This window comes from Etheostoma cragini, chromosome 6 (assembly GCF_013103735.1).
Source record: "Etheostoma cragini isolate CJK2018 chromosome 6, CSU_Ecrag_1.0, whole genome shotgun sequence".
NCBI lineage: Eukaryota > Metazoa > Chordata > Actinopteri > Perciformes > Percidae > Etheostoma > Etheostoma cragini.
In genome coordinates this window covers 14065443-14078585 of record NC_048412.1, presented here as the reverse complement: position 1 = coordinate 14078585, position 13143 = coordinate 14065443, and the positions used below count along the sequence as shown (strand labels likewise).

The following is a 13143-nucleotide window of genomic DNA, read 5'->3' as shown; positions in this document are numbered from 1 at the left end:
CGGCTGCGCTCTCCCCTCACTCCAGGACATTGCAAATACCTTCTACCATTACAGAGCAAAAAAACATCTTTAAAGACAGTTCTGGGACTGGCCACCATCTCTTTGATCTCCAGCCCTCGGGGAGACACTACAGGGCCACCACCAGACTAAATCTACACACATAATGTCTCTGCACTCCAAATTGCCAATTGTGTTGTATTGTTTTTCATTTTACTGATCTGTGCAATGTTATATTATTATTAAGAACTGTGCAATATATTGATTTTCATAAACTACCTGTCCTTATTTTATGGTGAATGCTGGTTGAATGTGTGCAATATAGGGTTGCACTTTACTTGAATGTATCTACATAAGAGTGACAAGACACTTTCATAAAACACTGTAAACAAGTCATAAACGTTTATGACATAAAGCTTTTTAGTAAGTGGAGATCGGTTTTGTCATGACAAGTGAGGGTCAGGGTTCATGACTGTGTCATGACACTTATGTAGGAAACTTTATAGTCTTACCCAATACAGTTTCTTTTGGGGAGATGCACTCACAATTCCGTTGTGTTGAGTGTGATATAATGACAATAAAGGTGTCCTAAATAGGTTTTTGCATTGACAAATAAGCGGTCAGATAAGATACACCCTCATTGAACCACAGCAGAGGAATGCAGTTGTAATAGCCTTTTTCACTCTACCAAGGCCTAGATGTATCCTAAAAGGTTTTGCCATATTCTAGTGGCCAGAGCTCAATGTCCGCTTATGCTCAGAAGCCTTCAACTGTATCACAGTCCTCATTGATACTGTTTTGTCAATGGCTGTTACCAAAGTTAAGAACTGCCAACCTCATGTTAGTGTTATTTATGTATTCCAGTATAACTACCACGGCAAACACTTCAAAGGTGAATCATAAACTCCCGTCGACAGGTGTCAGTATGACGACTCCAAACCCGGACGTTTTGCTCTCGAAGCGCGCCATCCGTAGAACAAGAGTGGGGTCTTTTCCTCTTGTTTTTTTGGTGTGGCTAATGGGCTAACTGCCACCTACTCGTTTAGAACACCGGCAAGTTAGTCCGATTGGGAATGTCCCACAATACGCCAATCGACAAGCTGTTGACGCTGTTTTGCAAAGATATACCAGAATATTAAGTGGACGACACTTTGACATTCATGTGAAGGTAAGCTGACGGTGTTGTCCATGTGCTAGTTTAGGCTAACGTTAGCATTGTAGGTTTGCATCAAGTCGAGGGCGCGTTCAGTAAAAAACAACGTTAGAAATTGTCAAACGTAACCAGCTAACGTCACCTTACTTTTCCAAATATTAAGTAGCATAGACAAGTAGTGGAGTAAATATTCCCCGTCTTAATTAGCTAGATGTGTGACTACGGTATGTATTTCACAACCCATAGGATGTATGTAACGTTAACGCCATTCTAAGAAACAATCTTAAAGTGTATTTGCTCGTCTCAGAAGTTTAGACTGTATTTCAGAGACAAGCAAATGTCCAAAGGACGCTGTAACGTTAATGTTAAATGATTTTGAATAATGACCGCTCTTTGAATGTATTTATACGTAGCGATTAGCATAACTAGTTCATGAGTCAGGAATAATCACCAGGTATGAGGTATAACTGAATTGCATAAGCCATTGTAGTTATTTCCTGTTTATGCTTTTATTAATTCCAAAACCTGTCTCTTACAGGAAAGGTTATCTCAGAAGGCTGCACATAAACTGTGAACACATCCATGTATAGCCTGATGATGGAGCGAGGAAAGCAAAGACGGCAAAATGTCCAGGAGGGTGGCTCGGGTAGAGATTTGATGGATGCCGGACGGTTTTGTTTCAGCTGTGAGCAGATATATGCAAATCGTAAATGCTTGGAGGAACACGTTTGTTCTGCTGCAAGCCACATCTGTTCCTGTGGAACCGAATTCGCCGAATACAAAGACATGCTGGAGCACAGCACCACACATGAACCGGGACACCAAGTGCTGGATCATGATACAATAAGGAAGCGCAGAATTGAGAAGCGCATAGAAGAGGAGAAGCAGTTGAAAAGACTACGGACCGGGGAAGTTGTCTGGGAGACCCCTAAATTGTACAATGGGCCATCAATGTCTTTGCCAGGGAAGCCTATGCTGCAAGCACCCATTACATCAGCATCTTTCCCGCATGTTCCCAAGCAGTCCAAACAGATTTCACAAGTGCCTCAGTTGTACAACTCTATGTCACAAGCATCTTTGCTCCCAAATCCTAGCCCCCATGAAAAAGACATGCAGAATATTTTTGCGGGTGTGGGTGCACCAACAGTGGATCTTTGGACACTTTACCAGCCTGTCGTGTTGTTGCAAACGGTGCGCACATTTACCAAGTCAAAGCCTTACACGTGCGGTAAATGTGGGCAGTGTTTTACAACAAAGACCTCTCTCATCTGCCACCACAGCACTCATGTCACAGATAAAGTTTCTGGCTGTATAGGATGTGGGCTGCTGCTCTCCAGCAAGAAGATGGTGCCTCGCTTCCATTTTTGTAAGGCGCCAAACACCGCTACCAAATTCCGAATCATCACTGCTAGGCCACTGAATTTTAAGAATCACAGGAGTCCAAGTGTTCAGGGGCCTTGTGCCACTTCCTCCCTACAGTTGAAAAGCCAGAATCCCACGGCAGCCAGTGAAGTCAGTCGGGCACCTCTTATGAGTTCCAACCTGCAGTTCAGAAATCCGAAGATATGCACATTCAAAAAAAGCAATCAGGGGCTTCGTGTCTCTCCATCCCTGCAGGCGAAGGGTCAGCATCCCAGTGCATACAATAGAACCAGTCAGGTGCTTCCTGTCACACACTCCATGCAGGTGAAGATCGCCACAAAGTCTGGATCAGGTGTGTCAAGCAAACCAATGCAGACATGTTCTGCATCAAATCGGTTCCCATGTCGAGTCTGTTATCTTCCATTTGAAACGGCTCAGCTTCTACAGAGACACAAGTGTGTCAAAGCAGAGGAGTTTATGGCACAGCATGTGCAAGGCGGAAAACAAAATAACAAATTCAAGAGGGTGACCCCGGTGATGAGCCTAAATCCTGTTCAGGTGAATGGTGAGAGAAAACTTGTGTTTTCATCTTCTGATAACATGAAGAAAAACCAATCCATGGCTGTCGTCCTGGATAAAGGGCAAGGGGCGGCTGCTGTCAATGGGAAAATTGATGTGGATAAGGAAGATGATTGTTACATAGTTGAAAGTGGACCAGACAAACCTGCTGAGATGATATACCAAGTAACCTCGTCTGTCCCTATTAAGACTTGACAAAACTAGAGCGGCACATCCAATTTGCATGTCACATTTTATCTATGAACTTTCTGGCTTTCTCCAAACTATTAAAGCTAAATGTAGGATGACTAATGACAACAACCATGCATCTTAGGCTGGATTTTTTTTTGTCAGTGATGTAAACAGTCCCAATATTGGTGCCCCCGCATTATTATAGATTGTAAATCAATACAGTTTATTGTGAAAATGTATGTGCATGGTTTACCCATGTTTGTTGGGCTAACCAGGTACTGTCTTATAGTCTAGTTGTTGTTTTTAGTATGATTGAACTTGTTGTGAGTAGGGTTGCAGCGTTATACAGGTTTCACAGTATACTGTGGTATGAAAATTGATAGGTTATTATACCGTGTACATTTAGTCATCTATGGTATTGTATTTTTTTCCAGAAAAGATACTTAACACGTACTTTTTTAAACACTTGATGTGTCAATTATAATAAAGCATTTGTTGAACAAGAAAGGTGTATTCATTTTTTGAGGATTATTGTAGCTAATGATAATAATTGTGTAATACCGTATACCATTATTATGTCGTGCAAATGTGATATTTTCTATGACGGTTATTGTATCCTAAAAATCTTATACCGTTGCAACCCTAGTTGTGATGCTGTGGGAGGTGACACAACACCTTGTGTTCTTACCAACTTTGTCAGACTTTATGAATGCAGTATGTGTTGTATTAAACTATATTTTCAAACTCGCTGTGTCTGTTTGCTCATGGGTTAATGCAGCATTTTATATTATTAATGGTGTTATATATTATGATAAATTGACTGAGTTAATTGACATTGTATGATATGTGACAATTGTGGTGCCTGATAAGTAAATGCGTGTAAGAATATCACAAATGATATTTTAGTAAAATAAGCATAAGATGACATAAGCATAGAAATAGAAGGGGCCAGGGGGCCCAAAGACAATTGGCGCGGTTGAGTTTCCATTTTTTAGGAAATTTGCCATGAGCGGGGAAATAGCCAGTGTGAATGCGGCGTTCATGTGCGGTTATGTGTACTTGTAATCGCAATACCTTATGTAAGCATCGAAAACTATGCACCTTATTGCAGGATAAACAAAGTAACGGCACATTAATACATTTGGGTGGGTGATATATGTGGCACTGAACTTGGAAAAGTGCCAGGCACGTCACTACTACCTGTCAAATTAATGATGCTGGTGTGCAAACGTTAAATCTCACGAATACACGTATGACCAAACACTACCGTCTTTGATATCGTGTTTGCCACTTTTAAAGGAACTTGTGCGAAACAAATCTTAAATCCCAAATTTCCCACACCACGTAAAGCATCCACCCTGTGTACGCTCACCGTCATTGACACTTTTTCGGGGTGCTTTGTGCGTGGATATCGAGTGTCTCACTGCTGCTAACAGCTCTGAAAAGGAGAGAAAGGCAGGTCTACATTAAAAGATCAGCTCCCAGACCAATGCACGCTTATAAAAAGTGCCAAACAGCAACCTTACGACAATGCACATGCATGTTTTGAGCTAGCAAGTGCTATGTGCCGTTAGTTGATCCGTGTCAGGTAATGGCTACGCAGAGATCAGCCTTGACTATCTCCCACGCAGGCAAGCAGTTTGTGTTTACTACCTCCCATCACATTTGGTAACTGGTAATGAGAAATGTCCGACTCCTACATAAGCTTTATTGACTTCAAAGAAAGTCACATGAGCTGACATTGTAGTTAACGGCTAGGTTCGTGTGGCCTGTAACGTTAATTAACGGGTGCTAGCAATGTGGCCTACACAAGATAACGCCTATACTGTTCAAACGGTAACGTTAGCTTTTGACAACTGATGATAACAGAGCTTTAGCATCTGGCGTTAGCATAAAATGCATGTTAAGTGACCCGTTGGGACATGGTTATCTCAGTGGGTTATGAGTGGATTTTGGTAACACTCTCAAAAGCCATTTGTAAGTAACGTTACATTAGCTAGATAAAATGTGAATAGCAGCCACCGTCTATTCTAGACTCAACGTTAACGTTACTAGTGTATATCACATCCATACATGGATCTAAAGCTCAAAGTGAAAAACCATACTCCTGGTTCAAAAGTGCCACACTAGCTTTTCAAGTAATGTAAGGTGTGGTCTGTTATGAACAAAGGTGGGTAAATGCTTTACTTGATTAATAGAACCAGCATTGCTATGTAGAACTGCTTCATTACAAGATAAACTCTGCATGAAGATTTCTTACTAAAGTAAAACTACAGAAGTATAAGCAAAATGGTCCAAAAGTGAAGAATTCCGAAAACCCCTTTCCTTAGCTAAGTGCTATTTTACCTTGGGTTTTATTATTTCTGATGCCTTAATGTCTAAGCAGCATTTTAATGTTGGAGATGGAGCTCATTTTTTATGATTATTCAGTAATGATGCACAATAATGTATATGATGCCCTTGTCTTTTCAGGAAAAATGTTAATCTGCAACTGTAACTCATGTAAAAGTAGTAGAGGAAAATAAAATATTCCTTCTCTGAAATTTAGTAAATCATTTGGTAACCTGAAGTGGAAATACTCGAAGTACCACCTCAAAAATGTATAGAAGTAGAGGACTTGAGTTACTTGACACCTCAGGCTACGAAAGATAGGGAGGATTTTACCAAAGCAACAATTTTCTATAAGGATTTACAAATCTGCAACGTGGCTATCTTTCCGGACAGGCTTTTGATTTTGCAATCACTTACAAAGTAGTCTGTTTTTTCTGGAAAACCCTATAGTCAGCAAAGCATGTTAATTGAGCATAAATCTGCACAGGGATTGCTTACAGCAGGCTTCTCTGTGGTCCAGATTTGCATCATGGTTCTCTGTAGACATCTGGGCTTGAATTGCTGATGAGAAATATTTGTGTCACATTAGGGTCATTTATCGCCAACATTCAGAACTTCCCTACTTATGTCATGGATTACTCCAAATACTTTTTTAGTTATGCATTTCTGAAGATTGCCCCCTTGTGGTTTTCTGTAGGCCTATGTGTATTCCACATTTTTCATTTTTCACCGTATTGAGGTGACATTTTGACTAAGCATCCAAGAAACCCTAAGGATAGTTTGCAACATATGTTCATGTAAATAATTGTTGCTGAATGTTTTATAGTAGTAAAATTAAGAAGGTTAGCCTTGAATAAGAAGCCATATGTATTGAGCTAAGAAACTAAGATCAATATTTTGTCTAGACACACACACACACACACACACACACACACACACACACACACACACACACACACACACACATACAGAACAAGATAAATTCATTACAAGCTGTAACCTGCAAATTTCCGGAACCAAATGAAAAAACAGCTCAATAGACTGTTTTTACACAGAAATAGAAAACCTTGAAGTCAACATAATACATATAATCCTCTTTGAAATAAAACTACAGAAAATAATATTAGAGTCAGTGAAAAAAACAAAAATGTTACTATTTAATTTTTTTTTCTGATGGAGTAACATAACATATTTAATTGTTATATATCTGCTATGAATATTAACACTTTCCAATCGTGTAAGCCACTTCTAAGTTATAGCGACCAATTGGCTTAGCATGCAGTATTCGCACAACTGTAAGAGCCAACAATATACATAAGCGAGCCAGTGTGTTAAGGTATTGTGACGTGATTTCTGTAGGTATACACACTACTGTTTTTTATACAGCGTCATTGTCACTGTTTAATCCACAGACTCTTGACATGGGGAGTAAAATGTCCTTCAGCAGAGGAAGCAGTGACCAAAATACAGTCTCTGAGTTAACTTCTGTGGCATCGCATCCTCGCAATTCCATACATGCCCCTTTGGACTGCAAGCAGGTAGTTAGTGAGAGAGAGACAAATAGACATATCGCCCCAAAATTTATGCTGTCTATTACAGTATATACACAGCACAATTTCTGGAGTAACCTGCTAATGGAATTTTGATGCATTTTCTGTTTAAAACCCTTTTAATTCTGAGGGCTTATTTAAGGACGTTCTGTTCCTTTGTTTTGTAATACTTTTGGATATATATTGTACATAGACTTTGACTGTTTAAGTGCACTGAATCATTATGTTGTGTTTATGTTGGTCCTATTGCATCCAATAAAAGGGAGGGCAGTTACAAAAGGCTGGAAATAAACAAATATTCACATTTAATTATAAAGTTTGATTCTATGTTGAGAGATTTATTTATTTTTCAAGATGTTATTTCCGAATTTTGCGTGCATTTTCATTAGCATGTGGTCTCCCCCACCCAACAGATACCAGAAGACAGGAGATGCAGTAAAGACCTGGACTCCAGTTGGGGAGAGGAAATGAAAGCAACAGAAGTGACTGAACCTGCACCTGAATCCCACCCATCGGGGCATGTGGAGTCCGATGGCCGTGTTAACTCTGAAACAGTAGGCGGAACAAGTTGTCAACCCAGTGGGCAGATATCCTCACACACAGGGATGGAAGCAAAGTGTCAAATGACATCTGCAAGCGTGTGCAGCTCTACAACAGACAGCCATGGACAGCCTGTGGCGGTCCGCAGGAGACCCGGGCGCCCACGTAAAAGAAGACGGTTGTTGACTAAAGACAAAAAAGACCCAGATTCTGCTGGTTGTGATGCAGTTCAACATAAGGAGATCAGCACGACAATACCTTTGCCAACATGCTTAGAGAACCACAACCGTGATGATGTGCCTAACGCCGTAGACGTTCCATTAATCAATAATACACCCCATAATGAGAAGTCTGGTCCTCATAATGTCTCTGATGGTAAAGTAGAAGACAGTGTCCCTGTGCTGCCAAAAAGAAGAAGAGGAAGGCCGAATAAAGCACAGATCGCGGCTTTTAAAGCTATGGTCGCTGAGGCTGCTGCTGCCAGAGCTCCTGCCGCCTCTGCTAATGCTAATAATGTTAGCGGTCCTGCACGGAGACTAAGGAGCAGAGGGGAACAGCCGCCTTCAACACCGGATGGAATGCCTGAATCTGATAGCAAGGTCCACCCCAAGCAGACTCAAGTGACTCCTTCAGAAAGCAGTACTACATTAAACTTTCAAGGTAATAAAAGACGAAGCGCTAAACTGGCTTATCAGCAAGTTCCTGCTAAATTGTCCAAACTCGATGTTTCCCAGGATGCCTCAGCACTATTAAGCCACAACACAGCCTGTGGGGAGAGAGCAGAGACCGATAAACAAATGGAATGTAACAGTGAGAAACAAGAGACTGATACGGATGGAAAGAGCTCTCAACTCTCCCCACAGTCTCAAGGACATGTTATTACTTCTGAGGGTTCGAACAGTCTAAACTTGGTAATTCCTACTGAGTGTTGTGACCCCAAAATAAAACAGTCAGCTGACACGAATGGCAGCGGGGAGTCGCAATCAAAAAGCAGTCTTGAATCCCCAAAGAATGCGAACCTGCAGAATACGGAGCCCTGTAGCATTGGTGTCATAACCTTCTCTGAACTATCACCTAAACCTGTCGGATTCCCCCCCGCTGTGAAAGCGGAGAATATCGAGATGGAGCTGGATCCTTTAAATCCTGGGTCTGAGTCAAATAGTCCTACTTTACAAAGCAATGCCAACACTTCAGCTAAGCTAAGTCAGCGAAATACTTTCAGGCGCAAGAAAGGCGGCAAGAGAAGAAGAAAAAGTAATGTTTTGTTCCAGAGAGAGCAACTTGAAGCCAGCAATGACATTGAACAAAATACCGACTGCGGTGACGGGGATAAAGAGGCCAGCTCGAATTTCAGCTACACTAAAAAAGGGGGGAGAACTCTGTTGCAATGTGGTTATTGTAGTCAGACCTTTAAATTTCTCTCTCAGTTCATCATCCATCAGCGCGTTCATACAGGAGAGCGACCTTTCAAATGCCCTGAATGTGGCAGAGGTTTTAGCAAAAATTCCAACTTAAATCTTCATCTCAAGACGCACAAAAAGAGCAACATGTATAAAAAATGTCCCCTTTGCAAGATCAAATTCTCTTGCTTGGAATATGCCTCTCATATGAAGATACACGCACACGTGCTGGACCAGGACTCTGAGGATGACAAATCAGAAAGACGCAGCTCCACTAGGGGCCATGAAAACAGTCAGGAACTTTGTAGACCAGTTTCCCCAGTAAAGAGAGAAAGGAAAGTGTGCCAGTACTGCGGTAAAACATTCCCGTTTCAGTCTGCCCTCATAAGACATGTGCGTGTCCACACTGGAGAGAAGCCCTATAAATGTGATATATGTGGCAAAGCTTTCGGTCAGGCCTATTTCCTCCGTGTTCACGAGCTAACACACTGGTCGGTAAAGCGTTACAACTGTACACGCTGTGACAAATCATTCACTCATTATAGCAATGCAAAAAATCACAGCTGCAGACCTCCGGGAACCGGTGACGATTTACAAGCCAACAGACGTGTGAAGCCTTCACTAACGTACACATGCCACATCTGCAAGAATGTTTTTGACCATCTACAGGAGTTCAACAGCCACATGAGAGCCCACACCGGTGCGAAGCTTTATCGCTGCTTGTATTGTGACAAGCTGTTTGGTGTGCTGTCCGAGTTTAGCACCCATCGCAGTCAGTGCAGCGGAGAGGACAAGGCCTCCAGCAGTTCTGCAATCAAAGAGGAGGAGACAATGTCATTGATACAGTACACAGTGCCTGCACTTAGGTGTTCATCTGGACAAAATTCAGCTTCTCCTCTCACAGGAGCAAATTGTGAAACGCAGAAAGAACCATCACAGACCAGCCACAAGAAACGCTTCGCCAACTTAAAGAAACCGTTCCAGTCAACAGGCACACCGGCTCACCCTCTCTCACACATCGTGTCAAAGTTGAACAAATTAGATAACCGCTCAGACCCCAGGAAATATTTATGTCCAAGCTGTGGCCGACTGTTCAGACACATGGGCAGACTCCGAGCCCACATGCTCACCCATGCCCCAGGTCAAAGTTACACTTGTGGCTGTTGCGGCAAGACTCTAGAAAACTGGAGAAAACTGTGGCACCATCAGAGAACCCACCGACAGAGACGCGGCCGCTTCACTTGTCCTCAGTGCGGGCAAGGTTTTCGGTTCGTGGAGCCTTATAAAAAACACATGAGTGAGCACCCGGAGTTCCAGTGGATTCAGGTCAGGCCCAAAAAAGTGTTTCTGCCTTATAAATGTGAGCAGTGCAAGTGCAGCTTTCAGACTCTGGATTTACTGTTCAGTCATCAGCTTTGCCATTCCTCAACGCACAAGGACCCTGATTTTGATATATCTATGGATGATCATGCTTCACAGTCAAACAAGAAAATGTTTAGCCCTCCCACGAACAACCACATAGCTAAACTATGTCCAGATCCAGAGGTAAACCTCTCTCCTCTAGGCCCCTTATCCACATGTCCAGACCCAGTAACTCCCGAGTTGCCTCAAAAACCAATGTTTTCCTTTGTCCAGAGTAAGGGTCTTGATTTGGGTCAAACTTCCCTGCATCCTAGCTGCACACATTCAATCCAAGAGAGAGAAACCAGTCGAGACAGAATAGATGAAAATGCACTTGGAAAACCTTTTACTCCTTTGAGAACCGTGAAAAGACGCGTGAGTGCCAGAATGTCAAATGAAGGGTCTGCAGATGGAGTTAGGTGTGCTGTGTGTGGGGATGCATATCCTGACATTTCAGACCTTTATCATCATTATTTGCAGCATGCTAGAGGCCAGTTGTAATAAACTAAACAGAGATTTGTTGCCAATACAGGGGGGTCCTGTAGTCCTAGATTAAATGGATGATAATGGAAAACATTCATTTCCATTCATAACGACTGAAACATTTTTATTTATTGTTGTTTCCCGGCAACCTCCTGGTATCTTTAATTCATAACTTGGAAAAGTACCCTGCACTGATCAGAGGGCTAGGCGTCACACTGAAGTCATTTCTGAACTCGTTATTGCTGTGGAAATTTAGTTTGGCAGACCTGACTAAGAATGTGTATCATTTATTTTTATTTTATAAGACATCAATTAATAGAACCATCAATTATTATAGAAAAAGAGCTGTTATAGTTTTACAAATTTCAAACAACTCATCACGTGCATTCACTTTATGGCCACTGTGAATTTAATATCAAACGTTGACATTTAAAATCACGCAGGCCGCTCTTGACTTCTACAAGTGAAAGTGTTACTCAAACTGTTTAAGTGATGTTTATGGACAAAAAATAAAATAAAAAAAAGTTTTGTTCTGGTCTCCAACATGGACATGTATCAGCATTTTGTATTTACATTAAAAGTGAATATCAGCTTTACTCATTCATATATTTGTTAAATTATTTGTTCTATTGTGGACTTGTAACATGATGGCTAAAATTAAGAGATGCTACATTTTCTAGAAAATACACTAACAAACATTCCACAGCTGAAAACAGTGTGCAACGTGAATGCTGTGGATCATTCATTATGTTTCACTGCCTTTGAAAAACTACATAACGTGCTTCAGTGTCGGGCTTGAGTTTTGTTTGAATCATGAAAAGCCCATTTCCATAGCTGTTTCCCAGAAGGACACCCTGCTTTATTGAGTATTATTTAATGTCACAGTAAAACCAATAAAGGTCATTTTTGTTTTGATATGCGATCATGTTTGTCATTTTTAGTTTAGAATCCTTATTCTACGTTTATTATAACCATGAGATCCCTGGATACTAAATTTTAGGTTAAGTTTGAACTTTAAGGCTCAAATATTCTTTTATATTGATTGACAGCAGAAGTAACTGGTGAATCAACATTATGAATGATTCTTCACCATTTTTTGCACTGCATGACAATTTGGTCTCAAGCAGGTAAAACTGCCTAAAGATCCAGGACAAAAGAACACATTAATATCACCACTGTCATACTCACTAAGTACAGTATTTTAAAGTTTGAAAATATAATAATGCATTTGATTTGTTTGTTAACTCTTTAAAATCATCCATAATGCTGCTGCTCCTCCTTTAAAAACCAAAATGTTACCATCAACCCGGGAAAAACATGAGCCACTCGGCAAGCTACTAGAGGAGAGTAACAACACTGTATGGTAAATTGTCCTTTACTTATGTGGCTGTAAATCAGTGGAATACTCTCCCAACACAGCTTGTACAAATCTATGAATTACATAGTGTGTGTGTGTTAGGATTTTGATTGCACACTTTGCGCATATATGGGAATGGGTGGAGGGATTGTTTTTATGAAGTGGGAATGCATTTGATTGATGCAATTTAGCACATTTGCATATCATTCTAAATTAGGTGTGAATGTGTTTGTACAATTGCATAATGTGATGTTTTGTTCTTCACTTGCATTGAATATTTATTGTTTTCCAGGGACTACAGGTGGAAATTAGCATGTGTGCAACAACCTGGTACAATGCATCTCTCCTTGTTCTTATACACAAATTTAATGTTTAATGCTTAATGTTTCAACTGTCCCAGTTTAAATAAAATTACATTACATGAATCATGGCAATCATGCAGTGTTAAACATCTGGCGTTATGGTGGGATATACAGTTTTCTTTCCTACTACAACAAATGACAGTCAAGTGACTTTAGTTGGAGGACATGGTGTTGCGGATCCAGGTGTTGTAGTTGCAGACCTTGGTGTAGACTCCGGGCTTGTTCCTCTGGGCGCAGCCATAACCCCAGGACACCACACCCTGCAGCTGACCGTTACACACCACGGGGCCACCAGAGTCTCCCTGATGGGACGCAGATAGAAAGGACATGTGAGCAGAGGTGCTCTAAAGTTTGGTGTGTCCGCTCTAAGAAACTTAAGCTCGTACCTGGCAGGAGTCCTTGCCTCCCTCGAGGAATCCAGCACAGAACATGTTGGAGGTGATCTGTCCAGGGTAGG

General features: G+C 41.2%; 3 protein-coding genes across 6 annotated transcripts in view; 2 read left to right on the top strand and 1 right to left on the bottom strand.

Annotated features, from left to right (window-relative positions):
• The window catches only part of LOC117946933 (trypsin-3), a 30863-nt gene that overhangs the window by 14433 nt on the left and 3287 nt on the right, over positions 1 to 13143 (bottom strand). Inside the window, exons 5-7 of one of the 3 annotated variants that reach the window (XM_034875452.1) lie at positions 13073 to 13129; positions 12827 to 12988; positions 5772 to 5799 (exon numbers count right to left, since the gene is read on the bottom strand). In XM_034875452.1, coding sequence (XP_034731343.1) covers positions 12839 to 12988; positions 13073 to 13129 — 207 coding nt within the window. In that variant the 3' untranslated portion in view covers positions 5772 to 5799; positions 12827 to 12838. Of the gene's footprint in view, positions 1 to 5771; positions 5800 to 12805; positions 12989 to 13072; positions 13130 to 13143 lie in introns of those variants that run through there. The other 2 variants (XM_034875451.1, XM_034875450.1) reach the window with 2 other exon arrangements.
• Positions 897 to 4009, top strand: LOC117946907. Its single transcript, XM_034875410.1, has 2 exons — positions 897 to 1165; positions 1689 to 4009. Exon 2 carries the CDS (start codon positions 1733 to 1735, stop codon positions 3284 to 3286), a length of 1554 nt encoding a protein of 517 aa, XP_034731301.1. The 5' UTR covers positions 897 to 1165; positions 1689 to 1732; the 3' UTR covers positions 3287 to 4009.
• Positions 4599 to 11794, top strand: si:dkeyp-84f3.9 (zinc finger protein 629). 2 transcript variants are annotated; one of them, XM_034875368.1, is made up of 3 exons: positions 4599 to 4893; positions 7006 to 7131; positions 7557 to 11794. In XM_034875368.1, exons 2-3 carry the CDS (start codon positions 7015 to 7017, stop codon positions 10983 to 10985), a joined length of 3546 nt encoding a protein of 1181 aa, XP_034731259.1. In that variant the 5' UTR covers positions 4599 to 4893; positions 7006 to 7014; the 3' UTR covers positions 10986 to 11794. The 2 variants fall into 2 exon arrangements, with proteins under 2 accessions (XP_034731259.1, XP_034731261.1); XM_034875370.1 differs by lacking the exon at positions 7006 to 7131.